Source organism: Mastomys coucha, unplaced genomic scaffold, assembly GCF_008632895.1.
Source record: "Mastomys coucha isolate ucsf_1 unplaced genomic scaffold, UCSF_Mcou_1 pScaffold20, whole genome shotgun sequence".
Classification (NCBI taxonomy): domain Eukaryota; kingdom Metazoa; phylum Chordata; class Mammalia; order Rodentia; family Muridae; genus Mastomys; species Mastomys coucha.
The window spans coordinates 78882209-78899971 of NW_022196903.1; the positions used below are offsets into that span (position 1 = coordinate 78882209).

Genomic DNA, 17763 nt, shown 5'->3' on the forward strand with positions numbered 1-17763 from the left:
CCCTAGAGGAGATGCCCCTGGCCAGGCATCTGTCCCTGGTGGGCAGCCTCCACCATGAGCTCTTGCAGCCTCACCATGGATGCAGAATCGAGGGAGGCATGGACCATGAAGGGGAGCCTCTGACACCATGAGCTAAAGCAACTTGAAACTAAACCCTTTAAGCTATTTATACTAGGTAAGATAGCCTCACAGCGACTGCCGTGGAACCACTAAGACTTCATTTTAGTATAACTAGACTAGTAGACTGTTTATAAATGTTATTTATTATCATCGTGTGCACATGCTATGATGCATGTTTGGAGGTCATAGGACAGCTATGTGGACTGGTCCACGTCTCTCACTTTTTCTTAGCATCCAAGGATTGTACTCAGTTTACCAGGCTTGCAGTCAAGTGCTGTGGCTGTGGAGGTACCCTGCCACCCCTTGTGCACTTGCTTTCTCCCTGTTCAAGGTATTAGACTCCATCCATCTATCCTCTCAATGTCAACTGTCCAAACACAGTGTTGTTTCTCCAAGCCAGGTTCTGCGTGCAAATCCCTCAGTTCCATAGCTGTCTCTCACTCCCACAGTGACTTTCCCTGCCTCAAAACTGGATTTGCCATCTCTCAATGAGCACTGTGTCTTCTTGTGCAATGGCATTTAGGACCCAGGGCCTGAATGCTGATGTGCCCAAAGGTACTAGAATGTCACATTTCAGTCCTTTCAGTGAGCTAACCCAGAAAACTTGTAAATGTACTAGTTGTATATGTGTGTACATATGGTGTGAAGTTCTGGCTTCATACTGATGTCCCTGGTTCAAATGCAATGCCTCAGGATGACAGCCCCAGGTCCCAACACCAGTAGTTACTCGGGCTGTTTGTTTTATATTTAAACATTTTATTCTTATTTTTGTATACACACTTATGTGTGTGCAAGTGTGTGTTGATGCCCATGGAGATTAGAAGAGAGCACTAGACCCCCTGGAGCTGGAATTACAGGCAGTTGTGAACTTTTCAACTGAATTTGGGACCTCTGGAAAAGCAGTGAGCCACTTCTCCAGCCCCAGTGTTTGTTTGTTTGGTTTTGGTTTTGTTTTGTTTGGTTTGGTTTGGTTTGGTTTTTTGAGACAGTATGTCTCTGTATATCCCTGGCTGTCCTGGAGCTCACTTTGTAGACTAGGCTGTCTTCGAACTCAGAAATCCGCCTGCCTCTGCCTCCCAAGTGCTGGGATTAAAGGTGTGTGCCACCACCACCTGGCATGAGGCTGTCTTTAAAAAGAAAAAAGAACCAGGTGTGGTGGTACAGAACTTTTAACATCAGCACTCAGGAGGCAGAAGCAGGCAGATCTATCTCTGTGAGTTCAAGACCATCTTGTTTATCATGGTGAGTTCCATGCCAGCTAAGGTGACATTGTAAGATACTGTCTCAAAACAATAAGATAACAATAAAGACAAAATCCATCACAGATCAGGGAAGATGCCTATCTGTAGCCCTGGAACTCTGGAAGTGGAGGCAGGAATTTAGGGATGGCATCAGCTACATTGTGAGTTCTGAGGACAGCCTGGGCAATGGAGCTCCAAGCTAACCTGGCATAGAAGGTGAGACCCTGTCTGCCTCCCCCTCTCCTCAAAAACAAAACAACAAACAAACCAACCAAAAAAAAGGTGCCAGCCTTGCCTTCAGAGCTCTTGGGTGCATTCCATGGCCTCCCTGGGAGGGTATGACATCTCTTGTGGGTCCCTGCAAGTCTCCCTTGCTGAGCTGGATGCTGCACACTGTACCCAAGACAAGAGACTCAGTCCTCCAAACTCCTGAATAATCTATGTGCAGCAGTTTCATGACCCATATTGACTGTGCCAAGGATTCCTTACAAGAGTCATGGAGGGGACCCTTGTACACAGTTACAACTTTCTCCAGCAAGGAATGAGCTCAGCAGAGCCCAGCCTCATCTCACTGTGCACCTCATATGCCAGTCTTCCAGCTCACCTGTCTCCCTGCTCCCCTTCTCACTGTTCCGCTTCTTCCTTCTCCCCACTATCCCCTTTTAGAATCAAAAAGCACAATTCTTTCCCCGCTGTCAAGCTGAGCCACCTCCTCCTCCTCTGAAGCTTGTTCAAGGCATTCCGAGAACAAAGACAGCCTTCTTCCTAAGAGAAATTACGGTGGATAAAATTGCTTCTGCCTCATTACACATACAAGGGTTGGAATCTTTTTAAAGCTTGGCCAGTTATAAATTGCAAGCCAACAGCTGCAAAACCTTCTGAAGACGATTCTATCCACAGACTCCAAGATTGCCTCAGATCTGGGGCTGCAGGTGGCTCAAGCGGCCTGGGATCATTCCTCTCTGGGGACCTCCAGCTTACACAGCCACCTTCTCATGTCCTTTACTGTCCTCTCTGTTCTCAGATCTCCAACCAAGCAGTCACCACTCCATACTGCCTTCCAGGATGCCAGCCATAGCCCTGAGAGGAAGAAGGGACCTGTAGACATGAGTGCCAGTATAGGGGGCGGGGGTGAGGGGACTGGCATTCCGTGTGTCCCACAGCCCAGCAGAGTTCACTAAGGTCAGAGACACTTTCCTCTCACCACCTTTGTTTCTGGTGAGGGATAAGACTGCTGCCTTGCTACCTTGAAAGTCCATGTGGGGCCCTTACAGACTTTGAGGGATTCAAGATTTTCTGAGAATACAGAATTCCCAAGAGGCCCAGGGGTGCTCCTAGAAACAATCCTCAACTCCTGTATGGTGGTGAAGGGAAAGGCCTGGAAGACACCACACGTCTATGAGGGAAGGGAGCGTGCGCAATCTGAACAGTATCTGAAAGTGGCTGTTACCTGGGTTAATTTCTAACTAGTAAGCATCTACATTGTTTTGACACTTTTAACTGCTAATGGGGAGGAGAGGCATGAGGTTTGATTATTATTAATTGATACTAAATAACCAGCCCAAAATGGGTTCATATTATATAAAGAGGTTATGGTCTTTCATGCTGGGCAGTGGTGGCGCATGCCTTTAACCTCAGCACTTGGGAGGCAGAGGCAGGCGGATTTCTGAGTTCGAGGCCAGCCTGGTCTACAGAGTGAGTTCCAGGACAGCCAGGGCTACACAGAGAAACCCTGTCTCGAAAAACAAAAACAAACCAAAAAAGAAGTTGTGGTCTTTCAAACACCAAGAGTTCTGTTAGGCATGGCAGTACATGCCTGTAATCCCTGCACTTGCCAAACTGAGGCAGAAGGATTATAGTGAGTTCAAGGCCATCTTGAGCTATCTAGTGACAGGTCAGCCTAGACTAAATAGCAAGACATTGTTTTTTTTTTTTAAATTAAATTAAAATTTTTAAAAAATCAAAATGAGCAACAGGAACAAAAAAGCCAGATTTGAAGCAAGATGTAGAAGACGGAAGTCAACAGCAAATGAAATGCTGAGTGTGGGAGGGAGGAGGGTGTCCTTGGAGGAGGAGGGGCGAGTTCCTAGCACAGACGGTATCTGGCCCTGCAGCACCTCCTCTATCCCCAGCGCCTCCCTGCTCATGGCGATCTGAGGAGCACTGAGGGGCCTCCCAAGTCCATCCAGCCCCCTACGAGACCTCCAAGGCCGGCATCAGTATCTCCAGCCTTAAGTTAAGCACTGGTCTCCGTTTACTCCTCACACGCAAGTAGCATTTCTGTTGGGATTTCAGAACTAGAATTGTATCTGGTTTTGAACAGTTCTAGAACTTTCTGGGATGAAATATTACTGGGCTTCAAAAAGTAGTTTTTCAAGTTTGGTGCTCTTCCGAATTTTATGTAGTTACCTCCTTTAGAGAAGAATACAGACAAAGCCTAGTTTTCAGCAGACTTGGCCTTTTAGGGATGATAGGCCCTTAGGGCCAATAAAGCCAGATAGCAAAATGTCCAAAATGTTCTTGCTGAGGTATAGTAGGAAACCACATATCAGAGTAATCCCCCCACTTCATGTTCTGGGGTGCTACTCAGGGACCCTAGGGGTGGTTTAATGGTCATGTACCCAGCAAGCCTTGTGCTTACTCCCAACATGCCTTTGGGTTAGTGATATACAAATGTGTTGGGGTCTTTCAAAATGTAAGAGTGGACCTAGGCAGGACGATTGTGAGTTTGAGGCTTATCTTGGGCTAGTGAGTTCCAGGCTAGCCAGAGCTACATAGCAAGACCTTGTTCCAAAAACAAACCCACAAAAAACCCAAACAAACAACAGCAACAAAGGCAAGATTTGAAGACATGGCTTGAGACCAAGTCCACCCTGAGGCCCCTGGATCACTGCCAGCCAGCCAGGTACGGGGCAGCTCTGGCAGTCAGGAGGCTGCCTCCGAGGCTCAGTAAGAAGTTTCGGGGAGCAGGGCATTCAGGAATGGAGCTCAATTCTGCTGCTGGCTGAGTGATCTTGGCCAAGTTTCGAAACTCAGATTTTTTTAACAGGAATGCAAACCTGTTGAGCATCACATCTGCAGGCCAGTGTGCCTGCTCTTATTCCACTCCAGGGCAGCACCGTGTGCATAATGAGCCTCGACTTTCCATTCTTCATCTGTAGAATCGGATGTGTAATAGCAGTCTCTAGTGGGACAGATCTTCGTGATTCTGATAAGCTAATGGATGTGGAATGTTTACAGTACACATACAAATACATACACATACAAAGGTATGGTAAATGTTTGAGAGGGACCAACATGTCTACTCTGCTATGAACATGGCAGAGGTACATGGGTACATGTACATGGGTACATGTTCGTGGGTACATGGGACTGCAAAGCTATGTGAGTAAAGGCACGAACAAGCCCAATGAGCTGCATTCCCAGAACCCACATGGTAGAAGGAGAGAATCAGTTCCCATAACTCATACCCCTTGATATACCTACACATTAAAAAAAATAAACATAACACAAAATAAAAATAAGGGGGCTGGAGAGATGGCCCAACACTAAAGAGCATTTGCTTCCCTTCCAGAAGACCCAAGTTCAATTCCCAGCACACCTGTATTTGGCAGCTTGTAACTGTTTGTAACTTAGGGCTCCAACATCTTCTGGCCTCCTCAGGTACCAGAACACACATGGTGAACTTCATGCACACACAAGTGTAAATAAAAAGTAATAAAAATGCATCTTTTAAATAAATAAAACTAAAAAAACACAAACTGTCTTGTTCAGCATGTGCTTAATAAATGTGTGCTATTTATATGAATAGGAATCCCCACATTCATTTTTCAAATTCGTAGGAAAAGACACACTTCTTAGGTTGTCCCTGCAAAGAATTATTTCTTTAGCTTAATAATATTGATTGTCAAAAAAATAAATAAATAAAAATATTGATTGTCTCTCAGCCTTTTGGTTAAAGTCAAGAGATAACAGCAAGTGTCACATGAGGAAGTAGAGCCATCAGAAGTGTCATACATCATTGATGAGAGTATCACATGGAGAGACACTTTGAAAAGCAATATGATAGTTTCCCAAAAAGTTAAATATATATTTTCCACATTTGCTTTACCAGCTAACCATCGTGTTCCCAAGACCAACCTGGTCTACAAAACAAGTTCCAACATAGCCAGGGCTAGGTCATGAAACCCTCTCTCCAAAGAAGAAAGCATACATCCACACAAAGGACATTCGTAGCAGCTTTATTCATAATAGTCAAACACTGGAAAAGGTCCAGATGCCTGCTAACAAGTCAATGGACAAATTCTTGAGCATGTGTTCAGTGGAACATTTCCCAGCATTAAGAGATGCCTGACTGAGAGACGCAGCAACACGGGTGAATGTCAAAGCATGACACTAGAGGGAAAAGGTGGCTGCGGAATTCTATTATATTAGCACTACACTCTAAAAACAGGGTGCCGAGAAGTTGATGGAAGCTGGGACAGAGAGAATTGGCTCCACCAGCATAAGCCAGGGGCGAGAATGATACAGATGCCTTATACCCTGTGTGTGTGCACACATTTGCTTGTGCACACATATGCATGCAGCTGCATACGCCCGTGTATGCGCTGTGCATGTGGAGGGCAGAGGTTAGCTAGCACTAACTTTCAATCACTTTATGCCTTATTTTTTTGAGGCAGGGTATTTCAGTGAACCTGGAGCTCATCATGTGACTAGTCTGATTGAGCACCACAGTGATCCTTCTGCCTCCACATCCCCAGCTTACTCAAGAAAGCTACTGACCTTTTTAAGTCCATGTGTCAATGGTGTTCCTTAAACATACGGTTGCACATATGCTTGCATGTGTACATGTGGAGGCTGGAGGACAACTTCAGTGTCATCCTTGGGTTTGCCATCTCTCCTTTGAAACAGCCTTTCACTGGCCTGGAGCTCACTGACTGGAATACACTAGCTTACCAGTGAGGCCCAGGGGTCCTTTTGTCTCTGACTCCCCAGCATTGAGATTAGAAGGGTAGGCTGAAACATCTGGCTCTTCACATGGGTGCTGGCTTATGAGGCAAGCAATTTACCAACTGAGCCATCTCTCACATGATCATGGCCATGAATATGTTTGTCAAAATTCTGCACAGTTTTACAACTAGATATTGTACAAACCAGATATTAAAAGCTATGGACAATGGTCACTTAGGAGAGAGGGGAACTAAGCAAAGAGCATAATAAAGGTACCTTTTGCTCTGATAACCATGTCCAGACTGCTTGATCCCTACCCCCGACCCCACCATGTTGGAAGTGAGTGCTATATGACTGAGCCCCACGTTGGGTCCTGTTTGAGCTTTTATGCTGAGTATATAATTTATATAATTGGTAACACTGAGGCTTCAATAATAGAAACGCTGTTTCTCAAAAGGGTCCAGTGAGAGCCAATGGAATTGTAGGAGAAAGCTCACATGGAGGGATGCCTTCTTGATTGATCGAGCTAGACACAGAGATGTTTGACCTTCCTCTCACCTCGAACCTTTCTTAATTTCTTCACCTCCTCATCCTTCTGATGGCCCACACATTCCCAAGTGACAAGTAGCTATAACTCACCTCAGTGACAAAGAGTGTTCGAGGATCAATGATGTCCAAGAAGTGCCTGAAGCGACCGTAGAAGGATGTCTGGGGAAGGGGAGAGGAGAGGAGAGTCAGTCAGAGGCTGTACCTAGGCTCAGGATACTGATGACCTCACCCACAGTCCCCAGGATTCTCCATGTGGGTGATGGAGGCCACTGAGGCCTCAGCCTGCATCTTAGGGCTGGGAGCTTCTTAAAATCAACTCAGAGAGAATTAAGATAAATTATGACCTTTGTGTACGCCACCATCCCTGTTAATCTCAGCACTCAGGGGGCAGAGGCAGGTGGATCTCTGTGAGTTGGAGGCAAACCTGGTCTACCCAGTAAGTTTCAGGACATCCTGGGCTATGTAGAAAGACCCTATCTCAAAACAAATAAACAAACAAACAAACAGAAATGATACATCATGACTGGGGGTGAAGAGATGACTCAGACATTACGAGCAAGCACTTGCTGCTCTTGCAAAGGACCTAAGTTTGATTCCCAGCACCCACAGTGGGTAGCTTACAGCTTAAGTTCCAGAGGATCCAGTGCTCTCTTCTGGCCTCTGTGAGTACCTGCATTCACATGTACACACACACACACACACACACACACACACACACATACACACATACATATAACACCTTTAATATTTATATATAATTCTTGAACCTTTCCTCCAGGTGTCTCCCATGTTTTCTCTCCCCCTACCCTACCTTCCTGAGATCTAATCTAGGCATTTCAGAAGCACCCAAGGGTTCCTAGGTACATGGGCATCTTCCTTGCTCAGGAACTCCAGAGAAAGACCTTGCCCACCCTTCCTGGGGCCCCTCTCTGAGGTTCTGCTCTGCCTCCAGAGGGCAGCTCCCCCCAGGCAGAGCCCAAGTATGGCAGTGTCAACTCACAGCCCAGACCCTCCTTCAACTCATTGCCCTGTTGCCACAGTGAAGCACAGAACACAGGGCCAGCTCCCCTAGCCTCGTCCAGGAGCAGGGGCCCTGGAAAAGGAGGTCTTTGTGCTAAGCAGGCCACAGGCATTCAAGCACATTGAAAGGAAACTAAGCAACGAGGCTGCTGGGTCTTCTGCCTGAGAACAAAGCCAACAGGGCAAGACTGAGCTGGGAGGGAAAAGAGAAGATGTTGGCTAAAGGATGAAGGGGCAAGATGCAAACCTCGGGAGTTCATGCCTCACTGCACTCTGGGCTTGGCCCCAAAGTCCTCCCCAGAGTTCCACATCTCTCCGAGTACCACCCTCTGCACAGTGAAGGAAACCCGAAGGCCTGACCTGCTCACCCCCACTGCTTACCAGGGCAGCTCTCACTGCAGTCAACTCCTGTCCTTCCTTCCCAGTAAAGACCCTGCATGGTTCCCCTGAGGGATCTTAAGGTTCCCAGGCATGCCAAGCCCACTCTTTACTTCCAGCCTTTGCCCAACAGCCATGCCTTCATGGCCAGCCCCTCTACTCCAGAGCAGAGGCCAGATTAAGCCTCAGCACTTAATCCTAAACCAAATATGTTCTTTCCTAACCTCTATAGCCTAAGTGGCTGGAACTAGTCTCCACTTAATACACACACAGACACACACACACAGACACACACACACAGACACACATGATGCATACTCATGCCTACTATCTCAGCAAAATTTCATCCCTAAGAATACAAGGAGAGTCCCCACTCCACTGTTCATGAATGGATTGAACGCCAAGTCAACTTGTGCTTTCAAGCAACAATTACGATATAAAAAATTATTATGATTTCATAAAATGCATGCCATCAGCAAGTGTCCAACTTAGTAAGCAAGGAGACAGAGAGGAGGATGGAGTGTGTGCGTGTGTTACTAGGGATTGAATCAGGGCATCATGCATGCTCTAAGCAAGTACTCCTATCAACTACACTATAGCCCCAAGACATGTGGACACTAAAGGATGAACAGAAAACCCAGATGACATCCAGTCCCTAAAAGAACCAGGGTTTCCCCCAAGAAATGGCTGGATCCAGGACTGGGACAGGGATGAGATAAAACTAATATACTATGTGGTTTTCGAAAGTGGGAGCTTGGGGCTATAAAGATGCCCCAGAGGTTAAAAGCACTTGTTGCTCCTGCAGAGGACCTGGATTGAGTCCTCAGCACCCACACAGTGGTTCACAGTTATCCACAGCTCCAGTTCTATGTGTGTATCCGACAGTACATACAAACATGCATGCAGGGAAAACACCCATACACATGAAAATAATGAGAAATACTCTATCTATGTTAAATTTCCTGAGCATAGTGACCATATGAGTTAGAGAGTCCGTGCACTGAAGCATTATGGGTGAAGGAATGTAACCTACTCTCAGGTAGCTGAGGTAAAAGCAAATGCCTGAATGCACAGGGCAGCAACCAAACCCACAAGCAGGTGCTCTTGTTTCATTTTCTTCCAAACTAAAGATGTCCCTAAAAGTGACGTGTCTCTCTGCTCTGTTTCCAGGATTGCTGGTCCCCTCTAGACAATGGTGGTGCAAGTGCCCCTTGCCCTCCAGAGACAAGAGCTGCAGGGTAACTTGCATAGACTACAGATGAGGTGGGCGTGGGGGCATAAATCTTAAATCCCAGCACTGGGAATCTAGGAGGAGGACAGATCTCTTTCAGTTTGAGGCTTGCCTGGTTTACATAAGAGGTTTTAGGCCAACCAGAGATAGAAAGTAAGACCCTGCCTCAAAAAAAAAAAAAAAGTAACAATATTCTATTTTTAGTGGTTCTTGTAATATATTTTTAAAAATTATTTGTTTTACTTTGTGTGTGTGAAGGCTTGCCCAAGTGTGTGCCATGTGCATGCCTGGTGCTTGAGGCTAGAAGAGAGCATCAGCTTCCCTGGAACTGGAGTTAGACCGTTGTGAGCCATGTGATGCCGGGAACAGAACCTCAGGCCTTGACAAGAGCAACCAATGCTCTTCCCTACCTAGCCATCCCTCCAGACCCTGAGCGATACACTTGATAATAAGCTTCCAGAGACCAGGGGTGCTTAGATGCCCCCTCCCCTTCCTCTTTGGTTCCTGGTTTCTACTCACAGACAGACCTGACATGCAATGAACTTGGACTGATAAGCAGCCCTCGGCCTTGGGGCTTCCTGAAGGGACCATGGCTGAGTGCAGCTTCAAATGAAGGTAGGATTAGAAAGCACAGCTGTTCAAGGGAGAGGAGGAGGAGCAGGGTACAGGTGAGAATCTTCGAGGGAATGGCCCAAGGGAAGTAACTTCTGGAAGATGCCCCAGATGGCTTACACCTTCTGATTCACCCTGAGGTGACCCGGTCCCAAACCTCCAAAGGTCCTCTGTTCCTCTCTACCACAGCCACTGTTGGGGGTGAGTCCCAGATAAGGCATTTGCTCCACAGATCTCTGCAAATGGCTGCTGAGCCAGGCCTGGAGAAAAGGCAACTGTACATGCCTAGCAGTTGCTCAGAGCCACCAATAACTGACTACAGAGAAATAGACCAACGAAGAGCTAAAACTACCATGATCAGTGCTCAAAGGTGTCATGAAGTGCACTGAAGACACCCAGATCCCTTCCTGATTCATCCTGAGGTAAAGCAGGGAGGGTGTTCAGGAAGCTAGGGCCCAGAGTGGAAGCTAGGGCCCAGAGGTGGCAGAGTTCAGCAAGCTCAAGGTAAAGGTCAGAAAGGGCATCAGAGGCCTAGATTCTCAGTCACCCGTTGAACTACCTTCTGAAAACCTACTGTGTGCTCCATACTGTGCTAGCAATGAGAGGAAAGCCAGGCTCAGAAGAGACTGAGAGAAAATACTCATGGGATGCCTAGTGTTCTAATCAAAGCCTGAGGCTAATGGCCAGAGTAAGGAGAGCAAGAAGCATAGTATTTTCCTTGAAAAGAGAAAAGGTCTATATTAATGGGTTACATTTGAAATACATAAAGGCCTTTCCAGATCTTTTCATTAAGTGCTTGGAAATATAGGCTGAAAACTCACCAAAGGGGCCCTGGGTTGGGATGCTAAGCACGCAGGGCCTGTCAGCCCAAGATACCTAGGGGACTGCCTTGAGTCTAACAGTCAGCCTCACTGACTCGCTGCAGCAAGGAGGCTGCACAGCAAGGGAACTGTAGGACACCTGCCAGGAAAAGTCTAGAACACTTGGCACAGAGTGTCCACTAAAGGCCACTCATCAACCACTCCCAGTAAAGCCAGGTTGCCAGGACAAGACAAGAGTTGACCTAGGTCCAGACTGAGAGAAGACATGGGGTCTGGTTTCCATGGAAAGTACAGTTAAGATCAGAGTGCAGTGTTGGGACCAGAAACTCAATGACACTAAATGCTGAGGTTGATTAAGAAGCAAAGTGGCATGAATCTGCCAATGGAAAGGTATACAGGAGAGCTAGGGATGTAGCTAGGCAGTGGGGCACTTGCCTGGCATGTAATAAGCCGCACAACTCCATTCCCAGTGCTATAAATAAATAAATAAATAAATAAATAAATCAGAATAGGTTTGATCTGAGGACCTGGCTCAGTGGTAGAGTTTACCTACCACAGGAGAGGCATCACAAAAGGAAAATGCACGTTTCATTCTTTTTAAAGCGTGTGTGTGTGTATGTATGTGTGTGTGTGTGTGTGTGTGTGTGTGTGTTTACCTATGTGTTTGTGTGCTTGCATGAATTTATATGCACCACATTTGTGCAGATTATCAAGGAGTCCAGAGGGTGTCAGATGCCCTGGAACAGGAGTTAAATGTGGTTGTGGGCTTCCAAGTGAGTTCTGGAACTGAAGCTGGACCCTCCTCAAGAACAGAGAGCATGTTTAATAGCTGAGCCATCTCCCCAGCCCCGAGTTTCATTCTTGCACACGGTACTAAAACAGCAAACTTCCAACCATCATAATCTTAGAGTTTCTAGGGTTGGGGGAGATGAATCAGAAAGGATGTATGCTAGGTGGGTGTAGTGGTCCACATGTAACGACAACCTTGTAAAGCAGAAATAGGGGATCCCAAAGCAAGCTGGCTAGCAAGAGAAGGCAGATGGCAAGCTCTGAGTTTGATGCAGACCCTACCTCAATGAGTAAAATGGAAGAATGATGGGGAATGATTGACATCAACCTCAGGCCTCCACATGTAGGTATATACATGTGTATGCATACCAACATACATGCAGAAAGGTACTTATACATACATGTAAACCACACACGTGCACACACACACACACACACACACACACACACACACACACACAGGAAAAATGGGAGAAAGTAGAGGAGAAGCAGGACTAAGTAGCTTCAGTAGTTAATTGCGGCTGTGGGTTCTTATTAGAAACAGTGTTTCCAAGTTCTGTCAAAAAAAAGCAAAAAACAAAAAACATTGTTTCCTTGCTGAAAAACTATTTCATAGGTGTCTTTTCTTTTCTGCCTGTTGAATAGCATGCAGTTTTTACTTTCTTGATCTGGTTTCATTTTACTTTCTCAGTACTTTAAAATGTATAGTGGCCCCTCCTCCACCCCCATTCAGCCCCATCTTTGCTTAATCACACAGTGCTTTTTTTCTCTCTCTCTTTCCCTTTTTCTTTACTGGAAGAATGAGTCAACGAAATGATTCCTTCCCTTTTTCCTTCACAAGCTAGGTGAGTCAGCTCACTGGAGGTAGTACCCCTCCCCCAACAACCCCAAGCTGACCCGTTCCCAAGTACAGCCCAGTAAAGCCAGAGAAGACCTTCTAGTCCCAGACCCAGCCTCTAAATCACCCTTCTTCAGGAGTTACTTGCACAGGATCAAGCTAGTGAGCATTCAGCATGACCCTTCACTGAATGTGAGCAGCCCAGACATCCTCACTGCATCAGCACCATGCCTCATCACCTGGGACTTCCCAGGCAGGCCACATTTCCAGGATGCTCATTCCATTGGTTGGGGTGGACTTCTGACACCAGTATCTACTTAGGTACCTACCCAGAGGCTGGAGAGATGGCTCAGAAGTTCAGAGAGAATACTGCTCTTGCAGAGAACCTGAGTTCAGTTCCTAGCATCCATACTGGGTGGCTCAAAACTACCAGTAACTCCAGATCCAGGGAATCTGATGCCCCTTTCTGGCCCTTTGGGGCCCATATACTCATATGTGCAAGCACATGCGCATACTTAAGTAAAAGGTAAACTTTTAAGAAGATACCTGCCCAGTATTCTGGGGAGTTGGTGCATCTCCTCCACAGCACAAACCCCAAAGGCTATTTTGGCAACAATCAGTTCGTGCAAAATAAATGATTAAAAGACAGAACTGGGTACAGGGACTAGGATTCTAGAAATGTATTCCAAGCAAATTGTCTGAGAAATAGTCTCACAGCCACATGATTCAGCCCACACCAGTCTCTCAACTCTGATGTGAGGGGTGTACTTTGCCACCCAGAGTCTCTCTGAATCCCACAGGCAGACTGAGCCTGCTCAGGCCGTCAGTTCAGGTCCACCTTAGAAACCAGCACACAGATAACAAACACACTCTGACCCCAGACACCTGATTAGGTAAGAGAGATTTCTAAAGGAGCAAGAATGCCAAAGAACCCTGGCAGTGGTGGTGTCCGCCTTTCATCCCAGCACATAGAGGCAGAGGAAGGCAGATCTCTGTGAGTTCCAATCCAGCCTGGTCTACAGAGTGAGTTCCAGAACAGCCAGGGCTACAAAGAGAGACCCTGTCTCAAAAAGCAAGCAGCCAAACAAACCAAAATCCCACTAAAGAAGTAAGCAAACCAGGAGAGATGGCTCAGTGATTAGAGCACTGGCCATTCTTCCAGAGCCCTGGTTTCAATGCCCAGCACCCACACAGCAAACCACAACTGTCTGTAACTCCAGTCCCAAGGGATCGGATGTCCTCTTCTGGCCTCCATGGCCAGGCACACATACATATGGTGCACAGACATACATACAAGCAAAGCAAAGCATCTGTTCACATTAGAAAGAAAGAAAGAAAGAAAGAAAGAAAGAAAGAAAGAAAGAAAGAAAGAAAGAAAGAAAGAAAAGTAAAATAAAAGACATGGAGAAAAAAGGCAAACAAACAACTGTGATTCTGCGTAGATGGAAGGACAAATGGGAAGAGGCCTGTGTGTGGTTTCCTGTTCTGGGGCCTAACTTGCCAAATCAGAACCTGAGTCTAAAGGGAAGGGGTGGAATGTGAAGAAAATGAGGGGAACATTGTGGAAGGAGACTGATCAGAGGAAGTCCCAGCCTCACAGATGGGACAGGATGCTATGATGTGCTGTCTTCTGGACACACGGCTGTTATACACATGAGCACACAGCAGCTGTGAGTACCTGGGACCAAGCCAGTCAACATCCCAGAGTGGATGGAGAAGGGGCTCACCCTTAACAAGGAGCTATGGGCAACTGATGACTGCTGGAGAAAGAGAGTCAATGGTCTTTAAGGGTGTGGCTGCTGGTAGGTCCTCAGAAAAACGCTCCACCCCTATGTATATGCTGGCAACACTAACTAGACTCAGTTATTTATATATAAGATTTTATTTTTAATCATGTGTCTGTGTGGGAATATGTGCACATGAATATAGGTGCCTGAGGGGCCAGAGGTATCAGATCCCCTGGAGCAGGAGCTACAAGCTGTTTTAAGTCTCCTGACATGGTTGCTGGGAACAGAACTTAACTTAGATGCCTCACGCTTTTAACAACTGAGGCACTAGTCCATATGTGTGTGTGTGTATATATATATATATGTGTATCTCTAATCCGTGTGTGTGTGTGTGTGTGTGTGTGTGTGTGTGTGTGTGTATAAAATTTTCCCCCTCAGAGATCCAGGGTCTTGCTATGTAGCTCTGGCTATCCTGGAACTTGCTATGTAGATCAGGCTGGCCTTAAACTCACAGAGATTTGCCTGTTTCTGCCTCCTAAGGGCTAGGCTCAAAGGTGTGTGCTACTATGCCCAGCTTCAAACTACTCTTTAAAAGAAACTGAGAACAGAAGAGGAGGGGAGAAAAAAGAAAAGCAGGTCTCAGAGGCTCCTAGGAGGTGAGCTGTCGGCTTCCACTAGGAATATGGGGTAGTGGTTAAAAACAAAGTAGAAACGTGGGACTAAAGAACAGGTCCAGCAGGACCACAGAGATGCAACCAGCCACGTCTAAATAAGAGGAGTTCTACAAGGCAAACACCCCAGTTTCTTCAACACATATGAGGGGTAAATGGGAGAGAGAACCAATAAACAAGCCTACATCATTGGTCTTTGAGTTTCTCAGACTTTCTTTACTTTTTGACCTTGACAATGTTGGGAAGAACTGTTGGGATATTTTGTAGCACATCTTCAGTTTGGATGTGTCTAGTGCATTCCCCATGGATAGACAGAGCTGCAGGCTTTGAGGGACACACGCTTCAGAAGTGATATGTCATCTACATTGCAGCTTGTTACAGGGGCTGGAAAGATGCTCAGCAAATAAGACTTACAATGCTCTTCCAGAGGACCTGAGCTCAGGTTGCTCAGTTGTTACCTGCACCCACACTGGAGGACTCAACGGCTCTTAGGAATTTGATGCCATGACCTCATCTGGCCTCCAGAGGCACCTGCACTGGCCTGCACACACCCCAATGCCCCACTACCACCATCACCACATACCCCAATGCCCCACCACCACCACCACATACCCAAATGCCCTACCACCACCACCACATACCCAAATGCCCAACCACCACCACCACCACCACATATCCTAATGTCCCACCACCACCACCACATACCCCAATGCCCCCACCAACACCACATACCCCAATGCCCCACCACCACCACATACACCAATGTTCCACTACCACCACACTTTCTCTTAAAAATTAAACCTTTATAAAAAATTAAAATTTTAAAGATAAAGTTTTGTGTGCCACACATGTGTAGGTGCCCATAGGGGCCAAAAGAAGGTGTCAGATCCTCAGGGGTGGGGGGAAGTCACAGGCCATGTGAGCCACCAACCTAACATGGGTCCTAGGAATTGAACTCTTGCCAGGCAAGAGCTCTTAACTGCTGTGCCACCTCTCCAGCCACCAATTTTGATTACTTATTTTTGACAAATGTCCATTGACTCTGTGAGATATTAAAGGACCTTGTGTGAGAGTTGAGCAGGAATTCTATATTTTAACTTATGTAAATCTAAAAGGATTTCACACCCTCACCCTTTTTTTAAAGTTTGTAAAACAAACCAGGCTGGGTGTGGTACCTGAGCAACTATAGCTGAAGTTGTCCTCTGGCCTCCACACACAGGAGTACACAAATGCAACACACACACACACACATACACACACACACACACACACACGCCCACACCATACACAAATCCTTATTTTTTGATATACCCACTCACTAGCTAGTAAGTGAAATGTCAGAGTATTCAGGTTTGCTTCAAAGCAATGTGTTGGCTGAGAATAGGGAAGAACACAGGTGAAATAAGATTGGTCTTAACCTGGTAAAACTGCAGTTGAAAGATGAGCAGCCAGGGGTTAGAAGATGAAAGGCTCAAACCTCCAGAATAAGGAACACTGACATAAAGAGATCTCCCCTGGGTCTTTAGTACCTCTCCTACCCACAGGGTCCTGTGCAGCACTGAGCAGCCTCATTGGACCTCCTGGTTTGCTTTAGAAAGCTATAAAACATGAACTCAGCAGCCAGGTAGTAGTGGACACCTTTGATCCCAACACTCAGGAGGCAGAGGCAAGTAGATCTCTGCATTCAAGGCTTGCCTGGTCTATAAAGTAAGTTCCAGGACAACCAGGGCTACAGAGAGAAACCCTGTCTAAAAAAGAAAAAAAAAGAAAGTCAGTAAATAACTAAGCCTGGACTCTGGAACTAGGCTGTCCTGGGAGGTCCCTGAATCTTTGTGAACTGCAACTTTGTTGCCTGAAAACTAGCAGTCATTGTGCCTTGTCACAAAATTTCCATAAGCCAATATTCAAAAAGGGGTAGGGTATGCTTGTCCACCATCAACATTTTATGGAGAGAAAGGCAGCCATAGACAAAACCAATCCATCACCCTTTCCCTGTCCTCTGATCCTGCTCAGTTGCTGCCTCTGCCCCTGCCCTCCTTTATAGAGAGACCTTTGATCAGGGAAGGGAAGGCTTCCAGAGCCAAGTGAGACCTCTGCTCCCAAGCCTACAAAAAGCACTAGGACTAGGGCTGTATCTCAATTGGTAGAGTGTTTGCCTAGCATGCACAAAGCCTTGGGTTTGGTCCCCAGCACCCCATAAAACTAGGTGTGCTGTTGGAACACCTGTCATCTCTGCACTTCAGAGGTGGAAGCAAGTAAGCCTGAAGTTTGGGGTCATTTGTGACTATATGGGAAGCTTGAGGCCAAAAGAGGCTACAATGAGACCCTGGGTGTTTCGGGTGGGGCTCTGGGAATGGACGAGGGTTTATGAGCCACTGTCAACAGAATTTGCCAGGCCAGTGCAGTCCACTATCAGCAGTCATTAGATACCTACTAAACGCCAAACACTGAGAACAGGACCCAGGATCCAGTGGAAGATAACTGGGCCCAGGCAAGGGATGTAACTTCACTGATAGAGGACTGGCTTGGCATGCGCAAAGCTGGATTCTAGCTCCAATACCACATAAAGGTCATGGCTGCTCATGTCTGGAGGTAGAGGCAGGAGGGTCAGATATTCAAGGTCATTCTTGGCTACATGAAGACTTTTGAGGCCAGCCCCAGAAGGAATCTGTCCCACATTCAAGTATGTGGTAAACTACTGCCTTTAGAATTTTCTGTTAAAGACTGGAACAATGTTGCCATCTTCCAAAATTCCTAAAGAACAATTTAGATACAATTTGGCCAATTGCCACAATCAAAGGCTTGTAATTCAATTT

The 17763-nt window shown here is 46.4% G+C and overlaps 1 protein-coding gene across 3 annotated transcripts in view; it reads right to left on the reverse strand.

The window, feature by feature from the left end:
- Sfxn5 (sideroflexin 5) overlaps positions 1–17763 on the reverse strand; it is a 120682-nt gene that overhangs the window by 100094 nt on the left and 2825 nt on the right. For all 3 annotated transcript variants that reach the window (XM_031382370.1, XM_031382368.1, XM_031382369.1), the window contains exon 2: positions 6951–7019. In XM_031382370.1, the coding sequence (XP_031238230.1) occupies positions 6951–7019 (69 nt within the window). The remainder of the gene's footprint in view (positions 1–6950; positions 7020–17763) is intronic.